This window comes from Halyomorpha halys, unplaced genomic scaffold, assembly GCF_000696795.3.
Source record: "Halyomorpha halys isolate HHAL.00 unplaced genomic scaffold, Hhal_1.1 Scaffold64.1, whole genome shotgun sequence".
In the NCBI taxonomy this organism is placed as follows: Eukaryota; Metazoa; Arthropoda; class Insecta; order Hemiptera; family Pentatomidae; genus Halyomorpha; species Halyomorpha halys.
This window is the reverse complement of record NW_027116348.1, coordinates 1,271,534-1,296,286: the sequence shown is the minus strand read 5'-3', so window position 1 is coordinate 1,296,286 and position 24,753 is coordinate 1,271,534. Positions and strand designations below refer to the sequence as shown.

The window sequence follows — 24,753 nt, the reverse complement described above, 5'->3', positions numbered from 1 at the left end:
TAAAAGTAACAACTAAGATTAAATCAAACAATTAAGAATACATAGACAAAAGAAAAAATATCCTTCCGTAGAATCCTGTGTGACTATTGAATTACAACGCATAAATAAAATTTAAAAGAGATATAACTAACGCTTAAGAAAAAAATCAACAAGTCAGTGATTGAGAACAATAATAATAAGTTTAAAGAAACGAAACAATAATATCAAACTGTGTTATAACATTGATTCCTCACATTTTAACCAACTGAGCTCTTTCCAGTGTAGCCTGTCGCACATAGCTGCTAAGAGTCATTCTATTAGAGCCTTTAAATAAACTGAATAATTGTACTGGATAGCAGGTTCGCTGCCAATATTTTATATCGGCGTTATTTATATTTTTTTTTATTTCACTATACTTGCAACAGGTTCCTAACAAGTGAAAGGTATCTTCCTTTTCTTCGGAGTTACCACGCAGTAATCGATACTATCATGCATCTATGGTTTTACACTCAAATTGTGTAATTCTGATTCCTTACCAGATAAAAATAATTATTTAAAAAATATGGCGTTCCTGTTTAATATAAGCCTGCATACAAAGAAAAACTAGATCAGATACATTTGTCACAATTACTTTGTTTCTCAGATACACGCTAGGTCTGACTGCGGTAGCTTTTGGTTGTTTAAAAGATATAATAAAGTGAAATAACGATGTTAGGCAATACAAACCTCGTTATTTTGATGAGATGATCTAGTAGTGTTCCGCTTAAATGGAAGATTCGAAACAATGTGGGCCACCCACAATGTAAGTACATGGCTAATTAGTATCGCCAGCGCCTAATGTAGCCGAGATAGTAAAAGACAATCGCTAGCGAGCTGTGGCCCAAGGGAAAACGAAAGAGCCAACTTTTCTCGGGAAAGCAGTTCCTTTTCTTCATTCTAATACGGTGGAAAACCATGAGTGAGTAGAGAAATTTCTTAAGTGCGCTCCGACAGCCGGGGAGAGGAGAAATAGTGGGATGTGGAGGAGAAGAACAAGGAAACATGAGTAAGTCACCTTCCTTCTATATATGATTCACACCATCACCTTCAATCATCATCATCAATATACATATCTACTATTTTCATAGATCCATAATCAAAATAAATTAACACACTTTAACCATAGAATTCCTGTTCGGCCAACCTTCGTGCCTTGTGGTTACCATTGATTTAGTATTTAACATTTAATATTTCCCTCTTGTTCTACCAACCTATAAATTGTAAATAAATTCTCTTTCTGTTACTTTGTGCCTTATTTTTATTGCAATTAATTTCAAAACAGTCCTCTAACAAAATCCAACCTGCCATTCAGAAGTGAAGTAACGCCTGGTCTTAGGTTGAAGGGGTACTTCATACAAGTAGTAATGAGGTTTTTACAGTCAACCATAGGTATTTACCTTTTAATTACTTTCAATTCCTGATTGCTGTATTACTTACCTACAGGAAGAATTATACACAAGAAATTTGAATTTGAACTTTAATTTACAAACTAACTCAGCTTGATACAGATTTATCTCAAAATATGAAACTAGCCAAATAAATTGCCTATAGCAAACCAATTCTGACTCATGAAATATATATATGATATATATATATATATATGATTTTTTTACAGCTCGGCTATAGTTTTATCATAATTTTCACACGACTTTCACTTACCCTACTTTGAACTTTGATTAATACTCGCTTTTTTCAGAACATATAATTTATATTATTTAGTGTGAATATATTCTCCAAACTGATCAGAAGTACAGAGGAATTAGATTTCGATGACGATGTCAGTATATTTTCCCGTAACGATTTACCAAATGAACCTTTGAGTTGACAAACTGGGTACCTCAAATTTTAACAGAATTAATAATATTTCTTGTGCCAAAGTTTTATCATTTTTGTTTTCCAACTACATGAAAAATTTAAAAACATAATAGTAAACAAATTTACATTGTGGTCTTAGCCGTTCATTCAATGCTAACTTTTTATTGAATCAATATTCAAAATCATAAAGTTATTTAGGGATGGAATAATCCTTTTTTGTTAAAGGGTAAAATATAGAGTGAATAAAAAAAGTAATCATTTAATAACAATGTCGACATGACTTAACAGATAGAACAGAAATAATGGACATGCGATCTTTTATTACTGTGTTGTTCGTCATTCTCCACAACCTTTTATACTAAATATTATATTTGGCTTTCAAACGGCATTTGATACGTCTATAGTCCAGCTATTATTTCTGAAACTTTTTTTTGACCCGGAAAAATATGTTTCCTATTATCATTTTACACTCATTATCAAATCCTTTCAATATTTTATATTTATCAGTTTTTCACGATTAATAATAATTTCAAATAAACATTAAAGCTTATGAGAAGTATTGACATCGGGTGTGATCCCATCCATTCTGCTCAACATGGCCACTTTATGGTAATATTCATTCAGTACTATGGCTTAAAAGAGACTGACGGAGTCCGACCATCCTTGGAGTGCCACACAGGTAATCTGAGCGTTTGGTACCGTTCCATGCGACCTGCATAGTGGCTAGGATAACACCGATAGGGATGATCGCCGAAAATATAACAGAGAAGAACCTATATCCTGAACTCAGGAATGGAAGGAGACAATCGACAAGTGACAAATATGCTGGACTGGATCGTCTAACGGAAGGTTGATCCACAGGCTGAATCTCTACCTCCAACAGTGGACAGGAAATTCGGAGATTTTGACTTCAACTTCACCCAATTGCTATCGGGACATTTAGTTTCAGAGCGTATTAATTATTATATTAAAAAACATGGTAGATTTAAACTGAACTATATATACCGTAGTGTCCTGTGTACCCTGCAGTAAAAGAAAGTGGACCATTTGCTTTTCTCCTGTTCCCGCTTCCAGGATAACAAAAACGAGTACAATCAGCCCCGACAGCTGACCATCCAGCAACAGAAGAAGAGAAGGAAATACGAGCAGAGGTAGCCCGCACGCACGCAGTCTCGCACACACACATGCACGGACTATGTAAGAATTTCCGTCAAAAGCTCGAATTCAATATTGTTCAGGATCGCATTACATTTCCTTATTCTATATTTTATTCACAGATAAATGAAAAAAATAGTTATGGTAATATTTAGAAATTATTCTTACAAAATTAAATAAAAATCTTTTAAAAGAATGCTTTTAAGGCTTTTAACAAATAAGCAACATAAGATGAACATCAAAATTTATTAAACAAAACAAAGGAAGGACAACACCTACACAAGACATGACGTTCACAAATAAATGAAAATTAATTAATGAGCTTTCTCGGCAGATTTTGCTTGCTCATGCTCGTCACTATCATGTTTGCAGGCTAGCTGGGCTAAGAACTCGACAACAGTTCTCGTCGGACGTCCTGACATACCTTTCCTTAGATATGACCAGGTGTAACCATCAGATAAGTTTACACCGTAGGTTTCCAGGTGGATCCAATCTACAGGAGGTACAAACTCTCTCAAAAAGGCTGCACAGGTACAAGGAGCACCAGAGGATCGGTATTCATCCGTCACATCTGCTGTCGGATGAAGTGTTACCTTCTCCTTGTAATGTTTCCATAAAGGCATTCGCCACACCCTATCACCTGTGTGGATGCTGGCAATTCTCATCATTTCATAAAGTTCATCGTTGTTAGAAAATGCTCCACAAGCTGCAGCTCCCATTAATTCTTGCATTTCTGGGCAAAGTGTGCCTATATCAACAACAAATTTCGGATTGAACTGGACTGAATATGACAGTGCATCTGTAAGCGATATCCTACCATCGAAATCAGTGTTTTCAACTAAAATTGATTTCCCATTCTTTGCTCGTATTATGTCTCCTGGCTTCATAGCACAAGTTCCAGGTAGATTTTCGTATAATGGAAGCAATCCTCTAATATTTATAGGAAGTTGTAGTGCTGATACAGCTCGGCAAACTCCTACCACTACAGCTGCACCTGCCATGTCACCTCTCATATGCTTCATGTCCCCACAGTCCTTTAAACATAGGCCTCCACTGTCGAATGTCACACCTTTACCAACTAAAATAATGGGCGCAACATCAGGTTCACATCCGTAATAACTTGTTTCTAAAAATATAGGAGGTTCACAAGAGCCTCTAGCAGCGGCAAGAAAAGCTTCCATCTGCATAATTTTAGACCAATTCCTAACCTTCACTTCCACGTTCACTCCAGCTTTACTCAATATTTCAACTGCTGACTGAGCGAATGATATTGGCGTCAATAGGTTAGCTGGTGTTTCACACAACTGCCTAGTCAAATTCTGAGCCGCAGCTTTCTGTAGACCAATTTGCCACCCAGTAAAGTCACAGTCTTCAAAGAGTTCGAGTCTTGGAATGAACTTATGTTTTGAGCTGTTCTTCAGTTCTTGGAAGAGCCAAACCCCTAACGCTGCTCCTTCTGCTGCCGACTCAGCATGACCGAAACTTTCAACAAATACATTCCTTGAATGTAACTTCTGGAGAGCCCTTACACCAGAGCCAGCCCCCATTCTTATGCCCTCTTTCCACTCGTCCATCTGTTCTCTTTCGTTGAATCCTTGACACTCATCACCCATACCAACCACCACTACTGCGTTAAATTTAGGATCAAGACCGTAAAATATCCTCGTCTCACCTCTCTTTGGTACAGGACCCGATAGTCTCAGTAATTCTCCTAATTTTCCATCTAGCTTTTGATCGAATTCAGTGAATGTTTTGGTAAAGGTTCTCTCCTGGCCGTGTTGATCTGCATCTTCGTTATAAACTCCTAATACAAGACCGGTCAAATCACCGGTTTCACCGCCGCAACCAATGTGCCTTACCTGAGAGATACATTGTTGTTTGACCAATCTGTAGTGTCTAAAACTGATCGCCATGCCTTGAAATTTGATCGAATAAAAATTTTGAAATTGTTATGATTATAGCATTAATGAAATAGGTTAACTCTAATCAATTATGTAGATAATTTTAAACATATGTAAATTTTCATTAAAAAAAAATCATAAGGTAACCACAATTTTATTATTATCTATATTCAAAAGAATAAATTCAGTATTTTAATACGGGATTTATACCATATTACTACAATTTTCCTGAAGGAATGATCTAAATTGTCTTTTGGGAGCAATCAATAAAACAACTTATGGTTGTATAAAAACTACTCCCTCCTCCCTGTCATTTGCCAAAAACATATTAATAACGTAATCTAATGCGAAATCACAGGACTGCATTGCTTTGATATTTGATTTTGCCCATTTGACAAAGAAGTTATTTTTATTTTGCTTAGTGATAAGTAGATAAAGTAATACCAGACAATTGTAAAATTGGTTGAATGCATCTAATTCAAAAAAAATTTTTCGTCAGATGTGCCACTATCAAAAACAACAACAAAGAGATTGAAAAAGACATTTCTCTTTGGTGGAGGGAAAATTCGAAAAGGAATCATGTGTTTTTGGAGTTTATTTATTTTTTTTTATATATACTTTAAACAGACTGTTAAGTTATGATTATTTACAATTTATCGATCAATAATAGAACTTTAGAATTATAAAAAAAAATTGATCAGATCTCTACTCAGATTGAAAATATCATGTCACTCTCCCTCCACCCAAAAAATAAAAATATTTTTTTCATATTATGGAGTCTCCTACGTTGGTATTAAGGTTGCTAAATTTTTTTAAGATTGCTAAGAGTTTTTTTTTTATTTTATAATAAAAATAAAAAAAATTTTAACAGGTAAGTCAAATTTACAGAATTGTGTGCGAACATTTTTTATTTTAAATGCAAAATCATAAAGAGTAGTAAAAATTACTTCTACAGTTTGCCATATGACTACAGATATTTATTTTTAATATTTTTATTTGATTGAACAGACACATTAGTGTATTGCTATTTTAATGTTAACAACTAAACAGTTATTATTAATTAAACATACTGACAAACAATATAAAAATATTCAATCGTATGTCTAATCACTTGATTGAGAACATCTTACTCAATATTGATTTATTTATATAAATCATTACTTTCGCGACAGAATACGAACTAATTTTAAATGATTGTTAGAAGAAAATACAAGATTACTTCGTAAATAACTTTGATAATTATTATTGGAGGCAATGTGAACAAGAACGGTACGGGCAAAGGATAAATCTCTCATGACATTTTGAACTATAAAACATTCAGTAATAAATATTGGAAATAATATTTGTTAGGAGGATGGACGAATCTACCGGAGACTTATCGAGCTGTGGTGCATGGACTCGGTAAAATAATGGACATAATAACATCCTGTTAATTTAAACGGGAGCATAATATTTCTTAGACTGAATCATGAACGAAACTCTCGGAAACTACTGAGCGCTCAGAGGAGTAAAACAAGGCGTGGGAGCTGTTTATGGCCAAGTGAGTTTTATGACCCCTTCTGACATACTGGGAGTTATCTTGAAGTAATCAACCTATTTTAACCATTGTGGGAGGGGGGCAAGTTTCCATTTCGTGGGACCACTACAGATATGTAAAAAGTCGACATACCAGTTTACAAGAAGAATCACTTCATTGTACCATCTATGCACAAGGAACTCCTTTGGTATTTTAATTTATACCGAACTTTAAACATGTCCCACCCGCTTTACTCCCTTTTTCAGGATATCATTTGGACGACATTTTGATTACAAAATATCGCGCTTCTCTGAAAGAAACAAAAAAAAATTAAATATAGTTGGTAGTATTTAGCATAGTTTTATTGCTGCAACTCTACTAATAAAATGAATCAGTATTCTCTCTAGATAAGTGACAATTTTAACTTTCAAAATCATAATTAAGTGTTCGTTTTTCAGGTTATGTAGGATTATATCTCTAGTTCCCATGTACATCATTGCTTCATTAACGTATAAGCGAAATTCCTACACTGCCATAACAAGAATTCTTATTGCTACTAACTCTGAAGCAGGACCATGTGGGTTCTGGAGCCATCCTGAAGTCCTCTCAGCCTCATTAACTGGGTTAAAATCTGGCGGCCGAGGGTGATTCTGACTAAATCATCTCCTTGCACCACCGTTGGTCTAGTAACAGTACTTCTTAACAAAGTAATGAACCCCTGACCCCCTTCATGGGTTGCAGCGGAACAGATTTTAATTTTTTTATTTTTTTAAAGAATCGTATTAGTTACACTTTCATCATGCTTGAAACTTATAGTCTCGCACAAAAGACACCCCTAACTATATCCGACGTTATAATAAAAATAAATCAAGAAATTAATTAATGATGTTAATTCTTATTGAGGATTCTGTAAAACAATACTCTTGTTTTCACCGGTTATTATTTGGAAAAAAAAGATATTAAAAAAATATATAAAGATTCAGAAGATAAATTAGTATTAAGGCAATGATATCTCATGCATATCGGAAGAAAAACACGTCGAAAAAGTAGATAAATGATGTCTATCCGCCTATAGCCCTCCCTGATTGAGCACATTACCCTCCGTTACGGAGTGAGATCAGTAGAAGGAGAAAGTAATTTATCAAGCTTACAGCGAGTACTTTGCAAAGAATGTTTTTCCAGTATTTTCATCGTTCAGGAAAATTTATGAATAAATTCTCATATTCTGCAATGGTTTTTAATATTACAATCATAGGGTAACGGAAATTATTTTTTAGCGAAAAACTTCCGTTGAAAGCTATTTATTTAAGTTATGAGTTGTTATAGCTCCAATGTTTCGGAGTGAGCCCTTTCAGCAGGGCGCCTGATTATTCCATATATCGCTTTGTTTGAATAGGGGCACATATAATCAAAATATTTATTTTAAATCATGTACAATTCATAGATTGTTCCGTAAGACTAGAATTAATTTCTAACAACTCTAATTGCATAAGGTAAGTCTATGAGACTTCAGAGTAAACAAATTAACCGCTGTTTACCGTACAATCCTTAGTATACGTCCTATTCTAAATATTAAAAAAAAATGTCCAGATGTGCCACTATTCAAGTAAATCGAGCGATGCATATATAAAAATCTATTTAAAACGCACCAAAAAATCTTCAGATTATCAGAAGAATCGACTTAATAAATATTAAAACTGGTTAGGGCTGCGCCAGTAGAACACTTTGATTTTGTAAATTGAAAAATATTTGAAACAGCGTTCAGCTGAATTACGAGTAGTGTCTGTTAAATTAACAACATAGAATGTTCCGCTTTGTATATCGATTTTCCAAAATCATTCGAATAGATAATTTTCTTTTAACGATTAGTGTCTGTTAAATTAACAACATAGAGTGTTCCGCTTTGTATATTGATTTTCCAAAATCATTTAATTTAACAGACATTAATCGTAATTCATATGAACGCTCCTTCAAATATTTTTCAATTTACAAAATCAAAGTGTTCAACTGACGCAGCTCTAATCAATTTTAATATTTATTAAGTAGATTCTTCTGATAATCTGAAGATTTTTTGGTGCGTTCTAAATATATTTTATAACTTGACGGCTCCTTTTTATTTATTTTTTTTTTTTACGGAACGAAAATTGCCATTTAAAAATACAACTATGGTTTGCTACTCGCCACGTTTTTTTTTTAGATTTTATAAAGAGCCGGCTTATTAAATTGACAACATAGAATGTTCCGCTTTGTATATCCAAAATCATTCGAAGAGAAAGTCACCATTTCATAGATCATGGATTATTTTACTGTAACTTATTAATGTATTATAAGGGAATATATAGTAAGGAAAAGTATTATGATTGTGCCAAATTTCTAATTCGAATTTTCGATGAGAATGCACGTCGTTTTGAGGTGTCCAGAGTTCAAATATCGCAAAATGGTGTGTGTGTGTGTGTGTGTTTTTGTGTGTATGTGCGTGCGTGCGTGCGACCGTGCGTGCGTGTGTGTGTGTGGTTAGTCTAACCCATAACGTAAAGTCTTATGAAATTGGTGACAAACATTTTTTGCTAAAATCATTCGACCGAATGTGCCACTTTGTAGAATCGATTTTTCGGTTTTCCTTCCTCCCTTCACAAAAGGAGGGGAAAGATTTTTAAAAAAATGAAACAATGAAATGAGAAATCAAGTTGTCTTTAGTACCAAATAGGTCGTTGAAGTAGTCTTACCGGGCGTGAAAGCAGAATTTTCAAAACTTATTCCTTTCAAGTACCTTTAATTTTGTATATATTTGAAAATATATTCATTACTCATTGTTGGGAATAATAAACAATATATAAATAATTAAGGATTTTATAAATAACTGAAGGAGAACAAAGAAAATAAGATTCGGACTGGAATGGCCTTTCGTTATCATTCGTTAAAATGTTCTATTCTCGATAGGAACAAAGTTTATTTTCGTTATTCCTGAAATCAAAATTTTTATATCAATAGAAAAATTCTATTTTTTGTTCATAATATTACCCTCCTTCGTCTTTATATTTTTTATATTTAAAGAAAATCACAACTAAATAGCAAACAACTTGGAGGCGTAAGTAGGTTAAAGTGAAAGCTAGGTGATGCACCAAACGAAATTTTTTAATAAAACTATATTATATTTCAAATGTTATTATGTATTATTTTTTATAGAAATAATCAGTTACTTTCTTACAAAAAGTATTATGAAAACATTTTATATACTATAGTGTTTATTGATTTCTACCTAAAATAGCCAAGTAACCCTCCATTACAGTAAGAACGTTTTATTCAGTTAATAAAAGTTTTTTTTAACCATTTATTGATTGTTATTTACAAATGTATAACATATATACAACAAGTAAATTTGCTGTAGGTGACATAGTGACATGATACAAACATTTGGAGTATCTACCCATTGATAGAACTCCAATAACATTTCTAGAGGAGAAGATCTCGAGGTCATCTTCTTTTCAGACGTCTAGGAGGATTATTAGGTAATGAAGGAGAAGCCAGGTTAGAAACAAGTGGTTTTGGGTGGTTGGGGATTTTTAAATGGAAGGAAGGGTATCTGGTTTTGGCCAAATCGGCAACATATGGGACATTAAGGTCATGATGGATGATTTGTGGCAAAGTAAAGAACATTAAGGATTTTGGACTGTAAGGATTGGATTCGGGAGGAATTTGATGGTTTAGTGGAGCCCCAAAGCTCAACTCCGTATGTCCAGATTGGCCCTTATTATCGTCATGTAGATCAGTCTTGTGTAATGGATTGGCAATTTAGACCGTTTTTCTAGTAAATGTAATAGTCGAAATCGAAGAGCACTTTCCTGTCTTTTCAGTCTTGTATGAGGATTCCAGGTTAATCGTTTGTCCAAATCTAGCCCTAGGTAGCGGATCTGTTCAACAGGGGGTAAAAGTAACATTATTAAATGAAACTGTAGGGTAGTCGGTAGGTTTATGACGAAGGGTAAAGGTTATTTGATGGGATTTGTTGGAATTTATCTTAATCCTCCAATTACGACACCATTCTTCGAGGGCTGTGATATAGGATTGGAGAGTTTGGGATACAATTAATGGGTTATTATCAACTCCCAGTTGTCAGTCGTTTTTCGAGATTTAGTCCTAAAAAACAGTTAATAAAAGTAAAACAGAAATTCATCTTTTCTTTTTAGAATATATATTCCACAATTTTCCCAACTGCATTTATTGCAAAAACTTATAAATGAATACATCTTAAATCAAATTATTTTTTGTCTATTATGGTAATCAAATATCTCGTATTTTCAGATCGGGCTTTACAGGTATTTTTTTATATAATTTTAAATCCCTTTGTCCCATAGTTGAGTAAAGAAAAAACTTAATAGATTTTTATTTTTGTACAAGAGTTTGTAACACACCTCTTTTTCTCTTATTAATTAATTGGATTATATGGTAAATTATCTTTATAAGTTTTTGACGACAAATTATCAAAAGTTAGATGCCATTAGATTTACAACATCTACCCTGATGCATCTAACTTTCGGGAGTTCGGTGGTGTTAATATTTTTAATGTAACCTCTACCTGTAAATTTTTCTTCAAGTTGAGAAGGACGTAATCAAGATATGGTGATTTCATGAAAATTCAATGAGCGAGGATTACCTAGTAAGGCAAAGGGTAGTCAACCTGTTTCCGAAGGATACAAATCATAGCATAACGCCTTTAATTACGTCTCAAATTTAAATTTGATATAATGATTTTAATACAAGAATTTTATGTAATGCTTTATTTATAATATAATGCTTACCCTAATTTTTATATATATATACAATTGACATAATTTCGAATAATGAAGAAGATGGTCAGGGTTGCGGCCAAAAGAGAAACAAAACTATTTATCTTCTGACGTTTCGCCCCATTTTATAGGGCTTCATCAGGGGTAAAAAGATACAACACCTAAAAATATTTTGACATTGTGGGATAATAAGATACAAAATTTTACATTAAGAAAATTATATAAAAATAAAAGAAAAGAAGAAATAAAAATGAAAAATAATATAAGAGTATCATATAATACAAATATGATAATATTAATAAATATAAGAATTTTCTAATTTAGGAATATTTTTTTTTTTTTATTATTTATTTCTTTTTTAATAAGGGGCGTCTTAAAATGAAATAAGGCTGTCTTCATTATGTTTTAAATCCTCCGTTTAGTCAACGGAATCGTTAGAGATAAATTATTCAAATTAAATTGAAAGGAATTCATTTTATTTGTTTTTCATTTATAAAACAGTCTATGACTTGTTGATACTATTGATGACTGGAAACAAGTAATTCCAGAGGGGGAAAGCTGAGACGGTCTAGATTGAAGCATCAGGTTAAAAGATTTGTAGCTGCCTAGTTTCCACAGTAAGGCTTTATATAAAGCGTCCGTCAATTTACTGTAGAGGCCATTCCATCCGTTCCCTTCTCACACTTGTCTTATATTTTTTGTTTCTAGTCAGTAAGTCAATATTTTTTTATTATTTGTGGTCTTAACTTATTTTATTTTTGATATATTAAAATTTCTATAACACCGAATATATATATAGTGTATATTATTCTAAAATTTAAATTTCCTTTATTTTTGTTTTTCAATTTTGAATTACTTATTAATTTAATCCATATATACAAAGAGGAACCAACCAACATTATTTATTTTACAATAACCTAAGGCATTGTCTGTATATTTAAGTGATAGTTTTAAATAAAAGGTTTAAATTCTTTGTGTCTTTGAGTATATGGTAGAGCCAAGCTTTTATTAGTATTTTATACGTTTTACTAATCCATGTAGTAAGATCAGTAAGCGAAGCAATACCCCACGAATTATAAAAATAATGAATTAGTTCGTATAGACGTTGATTTTTTCACACAGTCTGAGAGCTCTAGGAAACGTATTATGAATATTTTAATAACACCATGCAATAAAAAGTTAAATAACTTTTGTTCCGGCCAACATATGGTCTAATAATCGATTCTCTAGCACAGGGTTGCTATTATGTTAAAAAAAAATTTAAAATTATTTATTTAATGTAATTTACAACTACAAAATAATACAATAGGAAAATATGTAGTATCCTACATATACACTTGAAAATCTTGGGAAGGAACCACCCATTGGTGGTACTTCAAACATTAATTTAAATTAGAAGGTCCCGTGCCCATCTTCTTTTCAGACGCCTCGAAGGATTATCAGGGATTGTTAAGGATGAAAGATTAAGAATTAATGGGTTAGGATGGTTAAGGAGTTTGGAATGAAAAGACGCATATCTGTTTTGGGTCAAATCTACAACGAATGGGATGTTAAGGTCTTTGTGAATGAGTTTATTTGTGAGGTAATAAGGAGCATCAAGGATTTTACATAGGATTTTGGATTGTAACGATTGGATGCGGGAAGAATTTGATGGTTTGGTGGACCCCAGAGCTCAATTCCATATATCCAAATTGATGTTAGAAATAAATCTAGTCTCTGTGGTTATTATTTTGACGACAGACGTCATATTGTGTGTAAATACACCGATTCCAGCGTCTATTCTCACTACGCTGTCTTAGAAGCCAGCAGTCTGGCCATCTCCGTAATCAGTTTTAACTACGGCAGGCGGATTACAACCAAAGTTGGCTCATCCTCCATAAGGACAAGGCGGACAGACATAACCTCTTAAGAACCTACCTCCACGACGATATATTAAAACTTTTTGGTTAAAACTTAATTTTAATTATTCTAATAATTGGTTATGTTCTTTTTTTTTTCTAGTTTATATGTGTTGTTTGGATAAATAAGAAATTAAATATTTCCAAATAATAATTAATTATTATAAGAATAATTAATAATTATTATAAGAAATTAAATATTTCCATATATAATTTGGAAAGGATGAATTAACGGAAGAATTTAGAAGACTACACAACACTGAATTGCAACTGTAATCTCTATTTCATGGACAATGAATCTTTCGTTTTTGGATAAGGAATCTTTCGTTTGAAAATAAAATCTACAGTATCAATCGTTGAAATATAACTATGTTGTTTGGCGTAATCTAATACATGAGTTAGTAGATCTGTTACTATTATCCTAGTAAATTGATGTATATTTTAAACTAAAATTTTCATTTCATATTTCTTATAATGAAATTCATACTTTATTACATGCATATAAACATAACGGAATTATGTGCAATAAATTTCTTCAGAATAATACAGAAACTAACTTATATGGCGATATGAAATAAAGTAATATGTGAGGGAAAATATATTCGGATTTGCTATCCATTTCAGAAATGTTATTAGTTATTCAAATAAAACCCCTTGAGAATGGGATAAGGTATCTGATTGCACGGAGATATATTGTAGTAACTTTATTAGGCTTCGTGATTTCCTTCTATTATTGGGGGCTATTCATAGAATGATATGCTATACAATCACTATTGTATAGCAATAATCCTATCTCAAATACAAAGGAAAAGGGCATTACAGTGCCAGACTGGCTTACTAGAGCTTTTAATATTTATTCAACTGAAAATTCCTTATAAGTTCCTCAAGAGCTTTTGTGAACATAAACGAATAAATATTTAAACCCTTAAGATAATTTTAAAAAATCTTTGTCGAAATATTAATGTCATTATAAAGAAATAAAATTTTATGATGGGCCTATTCTGTAATTTTCTGTCGTAATAAACGACAAAAAATTAAAAATAAAAGCCTGTTAATGATTCTTATTTTATGTTTTAAGGATTAGAATTAATTTTTAAAAAATGATGTATCAATTTTCATTAGAATTAATTTTTATCAGAGTATTTTTTGATACAATTAAAATTTTGGTTTAAACTCGATCACTGTTTCATTTAATCCGACAGAATTTTAAACATTTTGAGATATGGAAGAAAAGCATATTTATTTGTTAAAATGAGATATCTGTTATCTCAGAATTCAATAACCAACCCCAAAAAAAATATGAACATTAGTTGACACGCATTTCCTGTTATTCACATTTTGAGAAGTCTAGGGACCCTGATTATTCAAACAAAAACACTGTAAATTATTAGACATTCGTTTATTATTCAAATTCATTATTTATTATATCAGTAAGGAAGGAAATATAAAATAAAAACGTTATTAGGAATTATTAAACAGACAATAAAATATTAATATCAGGATCTGAGGTCCATCGTAGTGTGATATATGAAACAATCGGCTTAGCGTTGCTGATGAAAAACCATGAACGATATTTATCATTTATTTTCTAGTTTTTCGGTTTTGGTATAATCATTATCAAACAATTTTTTTTTCTTAAAAAAAAAATACAATTTTGAAATTTCAGTACGTAATCAATCGAAAATTAGTTAGTTCGAAAAATGTTAATTTTTTTTTTAAATTAATATGAATTTTATACATTTGTTAAGAGATTTTCATAAAATATAATATAACAACTTCTGAAAAATATTGTTTGATTGTTCAAATGATTTTATATGAAAAATGTTTTGGAATATAAACTCTGCTTCTATCGGTATAGTAAACATTGATCGGACAGACGAAGAAGTTGTATTCTTATATTTGATATATTGAATTAAGTATATAAAATACAGATCAATTAAAATAAATCTGTGATTAATAATTATAATTTATTTTCCTCACTGATCAATAAGAGTAAATTTGATCTGGATTTAATCGATTCCTATTTTTATTGGCAATCTAATGTATTTAAATTTAATTGGTATAGATACATTGACAGTGCAATGTACATTTTATATTCAGTATTATTTTATTTTTGAGTTAGATGTCTTTAGGATTTTGCAGGCCTAGGAAAGTGACCCGAGACGCTTCCTTAATCTTACCCCCTAATTCATTTCCAATATCTACGTAAAAACACAGCTTAAGAATAAATAATTCATTTTCTACAGTAGTTTTTAATATTAAATATAAAATGAAATACCTTGTAAGATGGATGCTAAAGTTAGTAGGGGTAGATGGCTGCCAGCAGGTGACAGGTGGGGCTTCTATAGGAGCCTTCAAAAGCGCTCTCCTCAAGGCCTCCAGGAGCAGCCGGACGGTGGCCCGCACGAGGTGCCGGTCTGGTGGAGGAACAGCGGCGCGTAGTCGAAGTAGCCCAATAGGAAGTCTGGGGAAATATAAACAAAAAATTATAAATAATCTTTACACATTCTTGAGACTGGGATTTATTGTTTAAATATAATAATTTGTATCCAAATAATTCCTCATTTCTTGAAAAATCTAACGTTAATCGGCCATCCGATCAAGGATAATGTTAAATATATTTTTATTTATTTATTTAATGTGATATACAACTATACAAATAATAAATACAATAAGTAAATATGTTGTATGTTTCATATACACTTTAAAATCTTAGGAAGGACCAACCCATTGGTGGTACTTCAAGCATTAATTTAAATTAGAAGGTCCCGTGGCCATTTTGTTTTCAGACACCTTGGAGGATGAGTTTATCTGTAACGTAATAAGTAGCATCAAGGATTTTACGTAAGATTTAGGATTGTATGGATTGAATGCGGGAGGGATTTGATGGTCTGGTAGAGCCCCAGAGCTGAATTCCGTATGTCCAAATTGGTCGGATTATCGTAGTGTATACTATTTTTTTTGTAGTGAGTGGGAAGTTTAGATCATTTGTAAAGTAGGTGTTATAGCAATCGGAATCTACGAGCAGTTTCTTGTCGTTTCAGTCTTGTAGGTGGATTCCAAGTAAGTCTCTTGTCAAGATGGAGTCCTAAGTATCGAATCTGTTCAACAGGCGTTATGGAATACTTAGAAAGGATACTGTAGGACAGGAGGGTAGATGTTTACGACGGAGAATATAAGTGATCTGGTGGGATTTGTCAGGATTTATTTTTATTCTCCAGTTTTGACACCATTCTTCAATGGATGTTATGTGTGTCTGTAGTATTTGTGATCCATTAGTAGGGTCGTTGTTTAGAGACAGTATCCATGCGTCATCAGCGTATGTTGTTAGGACTGTAGACTGTTGGGATTTTAGCTGTACAAACCGTATAAAGAATGGGACCTCAGATACTACCTTGAGGAACATCGGCGTACTGAGAAAATAAGGATGAATAGGCAGGTTATGATTTACTTTAAAGGTTCTAGCAGAGAGATAGGAGCAGATTAAAAGGAAATATGTTGTGGGTAGGAATTGACGAAGGTTATAGAGCAGACCTGTCTGCCAGATCGATAAACATTTTGTTCAACATCGAGGAAGACTCCCGTGCAGTACATTCCGCGCTCCATTGTGTAATATATGACATCAACCACTCGATGACACTGTTGTAACGTAGAATGGGTATTCTAAATCTAAACTGGTGGGTTAGTAATAACATGATATGAGTCAAGGATTGAATAGAGGCGTTTTAATAAAAGATTTTCATTGTCAATGATGGACTGTAATAAAATAGGACGGTAAGAATTGTAACGGAGTGGAATTGTAATCTCTGCTTCAACATGCTCAAGATGAATTGGATTAAGGATATCAGGATGGAGGTTAAAAGTTTTGAAGAGGTATTCGCCGAAAATTTGAGTTTTTTCTTCATCTGATCGTGTTCAAGTCTTATTTTCACTGAGAAGTGGATGGTTGAAGAATTTTTATTTTAGTAGTTGTCCATGATGATTTGTCAGTGGTATTTAAGTTTTCTGTTAAGTAGTGCAAATTTTGTATTCTGTGTTTTCTAATTTCTGTTTTTAGTCTGTTAGTCAGCTGTGCTCTTACCCGGCATTTTCTGTTAATAATTCTTGTACGTGACGAGGTAAGTTGTTTTCTCTAAAAAATTTTATTTTTATTGGTAATATATTGGTAGTGATAGCAGTTCCTATTGATCTAGAGAGTATTAATCTTAAATATATATTTATATCTCACAATCAATAATTTAAGAACTTTTGGCAAGCTGCCCAGGTCATTAATTTTAGTCAAATTAACCTATTTTATCACGTTGTCATTAAATTATAAAGATTTGGATTACAGATTAACTTAACACTATATCGAAACTTTAAAAATTTATAAAAAAAAAAAAAATGAGTGTTTTGAGACTTGGATTCAAATTATTTCATTTTTACAAAAAAAAAATGTTCTAATTAATATTTAACGCATTATAAATTCAGTAATAGCGATTTATGAATAATTTTGTTGGACTAAGCAGTTTGTCTCTTAATATTAAAGGAGAAAGCACAATATTGATCAAGAAAATGTCATGTATGTTAAATACTAAATGCTTAGAAAAATCTTATTTATGTATCAATGGGTTGGATATAAGCTATATGATCTCGTCATTCAAATAAAAGAGGAATATATTAACCAAGTTACCATAAATCTAATGCCAAAGTTGAATATCTGAAAATTTCTGAAAGAATCGTGGTTGAATTATGATTTAAGGAAGCAGTTAATATCTTATCTTGAAATACGTCAATTTTTAATTTTGAATTTTTAATAAGTAATGCTACAGAATACAAGTACGTTTTTTGGGGATTGCAAAGAAAATAACGTTAAAGTGTGCAACCAAGTAACGTTGAACATGGATGGGTAATAAATGAATTGGTACTGGTATATCTTCACATCCTTATGAGTAAAAGGGTTAACCTAGTTTGAACATATACAACAAACGCCATATGAAAGATTACACAAGTCAATTTGTGAAGTGGAAGTGAAAGAAAAAAGAGGATAAAGAAGAAGGCAGAATCATGAAGCAGACAAATGCCTGACAGGGCATATAATCTGGGAATAATAAGCCCGAGATAGAATTAAATTTAACAGAATGGCAAGATAACATTTATGAAGAATTGCTTTGGTAGTTATTTATTCTGTGTTACAATCTTATTCATTATTAAAAATTTCAACTAATTTGTAAATACCTACTAATTCGACAAATGTTTCATCACTAGCAAAGTACAGTTAAGTACTTTTTTTTATATTGCAAACTTTTCAATATGCCACAAATTTGGGGAATGTGTATCAGTGATAATTAATAATGGTTAACTTTCATACAAAAGGAAAAAATAATAAAATAAAATAATAATAACAACTATAAATATAAAAATAAATAAAATCTTTATATGCATATAAAAATGAAACGAATATAATCAAACTAAGTAAAATAAATTATACACAGTATTTACAATCTCAACCTAAGGATCCTCGAGCCCACTCTATTCCTCACCCGTGATGGTAAAGCAAGGCTCTTCGAGATCCCAGCGCAGCCCTCTCACTACGTCACTGGTAATGATCGTTAAGTACTATGATTTTTTGTTTTTTATTATAGCTTTTAAACCTTGTGAAGAATTTTCCGACTCTACTTTGGCTTCCACATCACTCCTTTGTTTTCTTTTGATAGCAGTAATATAAAAATACATTTTATTGGTTTTTGAATTGGATAAAGAATTTGAATTACTAAAGAAAGTATTGTAGCATGGGGGTCACTTTTTAACGATTGTTAGGATTTTAATTCTAATGAGGTAGTAAACATGGGAGGAAATTATATATGTATATGATTGTTTCCTAAGTTTTAATTATCTTTCTTCGTAAAGAATTAAGATCATTTACCGGGCAGACATTTTTTTTTAACGTCATCACAAATAAAAATAATAGTATCAGATCTGGAAAACATAATAATAATAAAGGCTTAACGAACCCGAAGTTTTGATGCCGATACTACCAGTGGTCTCTGCATACATCCTACCAGTGATGCCCTTCCAAACCCAATTCTACTAAATCAGTTTTAACGCAATCCTCCCACCTACGTTTCGGTCTAACCCTCGAACGTTTACCCTTCGGTTCAGTGTTTATTAACATTTTAGGGAGCTGCTCATTACTAATCCCTACAAACTTACACGCCCATCTTATACGCCACAATACTAAAACTTGAATTATATTTACCAGGTTCTGGAAAAGTCAATGACAAATATCCAGTGACATTTATTCACATTGAACAATATTTAGGGAATGCGGTCAGAAAATAACCCAAATAACTTAAATAAGACCGCAACTCCAACCATCTTCTTCTCATGGAATCCACGGTCAACTATCTTCTCATCATTACGAACAATATTTCTAGCGATTCTCAATGTTTGAATTTCAGTAATATAGTAGTTGAAACACATATTAATTTATTTATTCATTATGACCACAAAAATTCATAACAATGAAAATCTTTAGACGTGAATATCACCTCTAAAGTATTAATGGATATCCCTTCATGGAATTTTTTTTTTCTTATTTCGAGATCCTTACTTCACATAATCAGTTGGAACACTTCACACTGAGACATCCAGTGTATCAGTCGACACTTAACACTGAAAAGCATTTCTTGTAAATTTTCCTGCGTATTTCTTAGCCAGTTCTAAATCTTTATTTCACCGAGTGAAGATCCTCCCTACCTGGTACAATATCTATGAACAAAATCATAGAGCCACGCATTACAAAAACGAATGATATTTTTTATTTTATGGAAATCCAGTCCAACGGATAAGCAGCAAAACATATTGCCACAGACCCTTCAATGGCTCAACTTTTACAATCTTTTTAATTAAATAATTAAGATTAACGGAACAATAAAGTAGTATATACCTAGTGTTTGGCCTCTGGGAGCACTTGGATAACATGGTTCTATAATTGGATGCAGTGAATTTATTATGCTAATTTATCTCATTTAATGCCGTGGTCAACGCTCTTTACGTGGATGATTTTCTTATTAATATTATGCGATTACTGAACTAATTATAATTTAATTAAAACCATCTAAAATTGAAAAGTAATATTTTTGGAAAATTATAATATAACTTTGGGTGTGGTCAAAGAAATCAAAAACTAGAATAGTTGTAAAACTATTTAATATGAGCTAAAGTTTCACCCCTCGTTGCAGAGCTTCATCGGGACCAATAAAAATAAAAACACTTAAATATGTTTAATACATTTATTATTATTTAACAGAATAATGGAAGATTATCAACAAGACAGAAAACACACCTTCCAGACTGCTTTTTTCTGTGGAAGAAAAACTGTTTAAACAAATTGTTTCAGACTGCAGGCTAACATCTTCATTTTATCATTACACACGGTCAATCATCGATCTTCCAGTATAAGTTAAAAGATGGTTCTCGTTAAATTAATGTCCCTAGAAATTATTTAAACTCTAATAAAGATTAAATTTAATAACGTTTTGTGTATGTCTTAATCAGAACAGTTAATTTTTAATACCAAAAGACCCAACGAAATAATTTAGATTCAAATTTTTCTATTAATATAAAGAGAAAGATGTGCTATTTAATAACATTGAAAATAAAAATTTAAAATTTACAATGTAAGTATCCGAACATTTTACGACTTTAAAATTTGCTGCACCCATGGTCGCGTAAGCCTGAAATGGCAGATGCCTTAAAATGGTCCTTGTATATTTTCAGGTTTATTGTAATAACTTATAAATTATTAAAAGCAGTCAAAATATAAATATTAACCCCTTTACAACGCATTTAACGATCTTCAATAGAGTTTTTTTTTATATTCAATAATTTCCGTGGTACAATTTTTCAAACACCCACTTACTTTTCAAAATAACAAGGAGTAAACATTTTGTGAATTCATTTTCCCGAGAACCAAGAAAACTGCTGCTCTTAAATTATTGGCTACTTTATGGTGTATTTAATGGGTCATATAGAGCCATAACAGCCGAATAGTTTCTGGGATATCAAGATGAGATTCATTTCCAATGTATGTTGCATAATGTCAAAATCAAGTGAAAATATGTATTGGGTGCGCTGAGGAGATAAAAATACATTTATAAATAATTTGCACCTGTGTGAAGTAGTGGCCAAAACTCTATTTGTATTGGGACTATCCCTAAAGACAAATAAATTTTAAAATAATTGATAAACAACTTTTTTGAAAAAAAAAATTGTGTATGAATAAAATGTATTTCGGTAAATATTTAACGTAAACAGCTTCACTAGGGCTTGTAAATTAAAACACCTTAAATGCACTACAAAATGGTTTATAACGATTATTTATCGCGATTATTAACACCTTTTTCTGTCATATTAAACCTACAGATATGTCCTTGGTGCTAAACATTTTCGAAGTCCTGTTCAACATCTACATAAACCGCAGGTACTTAATCAGTGTTTGAATTTTTCTAAGGATGGTTCATAAAGTTAAAATTCAAAGATTTTTAGTTAGTATTATTATAAATTAAAAAAAAAAAAAAAAGTATCTCATTTAACACTACAGAAGCGCTTTTTTTATTTTTAAGTTGACTTTTTTGTTTTCCAATTTTAAAATTTTAGTAGAATACCATAAATAGTTTGAATAATAATGATTCATGTATTTCAAAACTATATTTCATTTTAAAAATTCCTGAGTATAAAACTCTACCGTTGAATGTCTGGCTGGTAGTGTACAATCAGTAGAATACAAATTCCTTAACACAGCATCAGAATATTTACCACACATAAATTAATTTCATAATGAATTAAGGTGGACATTTTCATCGCCTATTCTACTTAGTATAAAATACTTGAGATTTTTGTTCCTACAGAAATGCAAATTAATTCTAGAAAAAACTTCAAACCCCAATTTATCTTGAAATAGCTGATGAACTTGATGGATAATCAATTACAATCTGTATAAGATTTAATTTTTTTAATAAAATAATAAATAAATATAAAACTTGAGTAAAAACTAGAAATATGAAAATCAGACTTCTGATTTAATTTGAGATGTAGCTGGTTTAGTCTCTTTCTGGAAGGGTTAGACAAAAATCAACAGGAGAAATTCAATCCTTACTGGAATCATTATTTTCTATCCTGTTTAGATGAATTTATTTGGTCATATTATAGACAAGATAATATTTAAATTACACCTTGAAGGTATTTTTCTTTCAAACCATTTTTAATTTGGAATATCACATACTTTAGGGGAAAAAATAAAACATAAAACATATTTACATTTCAAAATAATGCTAATAACAATTCCTTATGAATATTACAGAGTCACCTAGATGGGAGTGGGATTACACAAGGGCTCAAGTGAAAGGTCTCATTTGCATAAAAATATAAAGCCGGGAGAAACCGAGGCTAAACATCTTCAAGGACAGGCATTTTATAAATCCGCAATTAATGTAGGATCTAGGGGTATACATATGAAGAATATGCATGACATGTATATCAGTATTCTATACAGAGTGTACCAGATAAGAACCAAGGGATTTTAGGAACCGGTTCTACACCTTAGTTGCGACAAAAACTGGAAAGGAGTAATACAGTAAATTTTGTAACATACTTCAACTTAATTAATTTCTAATCAATCTTGTAAAAAAAAAAAGATTTTCTGAAAGTAGCGGATGTGTTGTCCAGTAGAGGGCTGATAACATTTTTATAAATATTGTAATAATTCACGATTTTACGAAAAATAAAACGTTGATTTATATTAGTCGTTGTGGCACAATATTACTGTTATATCAAACGTTTTCCCCAATGTTGGATAGAAAGTCCGGAAAGATGGATTACGCGTACTTGGCATACGACCACATGATCCGTCCATCATTAGTAAGCGTTCGTACGAACGTATATCTGCGTCTTAAGTCCCTTTAAATCGTCCTAACAAGAACAAATTCAAATTATTTTTTAAGGAAATTTTGTATTCTTTACAATCCTGTAATATAGAATTACCTAAATTTTTTACCTAAATTTTTTTTAGTCAACGCATCGTATCTAACTTAAACACTTGGACCACAAGGACTTTTTTGGTGCTTGTCAGTCACCACTAGAGTCAGCAGCCACTCTAGACCATTAAAATAATTTTGTTTTTTAATAATTACAGTTAATAAAATCTGGATTTTAAATTAAATCTTCCTTCTATAATAAACTTCCCAACCACCCAAACCAACTCGTTTCTAACCTGGCTTCTCCTTCACTACCTAATAATCCTCTTAGGCGTCTGAAAAGAAGATGGCCTCGAGATCTTCTCCTTTAGAAATGTTTTTAGAGTTCTATTAATGGGTAGATTCTCCACATGTTTTTATCATGTCATAATATCACTTACAGCAAATTTACTTGATGTGTATATGTGTATACAGTTGTAAATATCAATAAATAAATTATTAAAAAAAAATAAATCTACTGAAACACCATCTTCTTCAAAGAGGAACTTAATTTGCCTTATACCTATAAGAAGTCATTATGAATACCTGTCAGTGTAGCGAAGGGCCGGAGACCTGGGCCTTCGGACTTGACTGGTGTCGAGCTTGGCAGAGCCCGCTGTGTCCAACCAAAGCCACACGTACTGGCCGTCCGTCATTCCGAGGCGGCTGGCCTCTGACAGCAACGCCCGCACAACTCCGCGGTCCCCAACCACTGCGATCACCCCACGCTTGGTGTGGGAGACTCGGGAGAGGACGCTAGAAAAAAAAAATACATTTATTTATTGATTTAGAAAAACAAGACAAACAAACTGTAGGCATAGGGCATCTCAGTGTCAAAAACACTATGGACGCAATTTAAGAAAATTACAACACTTTGAAATAATAAATAATTGCAAAAGAAAATTAAATTTAAATTCCGAATATTCTAATGAGTTTTACTGAAGTACATTTAATTTTATTCGTTTGAAAAAAATTGTTAACTATCTCACATTTATAGCATCAATAAAAAATAGACAAATACTATATAATCTGAAAGAGGAGTTGACAATTAACTTCAGAAAAAACAGGAAAGTTTTTTTCTCACACATTTCCGAAAATAAGTAATCTAATCGTATTAAATACCTTTGGAAAGAGGAAGGTTCTAGAAAAATATAATATTTAACATATAAAGTCATATATGGTAATGGAGAATGGGAAAAAGGGCATAAATAACATATGTATTCAAACAGTTTGAATATACAACCGACGGACAAGTACGCTTCGCCGATAAAGGACTATACCAAAATACCACTATGGTTATTAAATAGTTTTTAATTTAACTTAATGTATATATGAGGTTTCTGTTGACAAAATTTCTTCATAAAATCAGTTTTAATATTTTGAATATTGATTTTCATAACAACGCAGAATGTAAATTTTAATGAAATGCCATATTTTTATAATTCCGGCAAACTTTTGCAGTAGGAAATTACGAGTTGGTGGTGAAAATTGTGATGCGCGCATCGCACTAGATCTTTGTAGCTTGCTTTTCGAATATTAAATGTGAAATCTTGGGTATTGAAACAAAATAAGATGAGGTATATTTGATATCACAGAAGAAAAAAATGCACAATTAAACAAAATTAAGAAAAAAAAGAGATTTATTATAATAGGCGACATCCGGATATA

At 31.8% G+C, this 24,753-nt stretch overlaps 1 protein-coding gene and 1 pseudogene across 2 annotated transcripts in view; both read right to left on the bottom strand.

Annotated features, from left to right (window-relative positions):
• LOC106692638 (glutamate receptor ionotropic, NMDA 3A) overlaps nt 1-24,753 on the bottom strand; it is a 553,673-nt gene that overhangs the window by 283,573 nt on the left and 245,347 nt on the right. For both annotated transcript variants that reach the window (XM_067053147.1, XM_067053148.1), the window contains exons 6-7: nt 23,632-23,841; nt 15,369-15,554 (exon numbers count right to left, since the gene is read on the bottom strand). In XM_067053147.1, coding sequence (XP_066909248.1) covers nt 15,369-15,554; nt 23,632-23,841 — 396 coding nt within the window. The remainder of the gene's footprint in view (nt 1-15,368; nt 15,555-23,631; nt 23,842-24,753) is intronic.
• On the bottom strand, nt 3,216-4,998 carry LOC106692639 (cytosol aminopeptidase pseudogene; annotated as a pseudogene).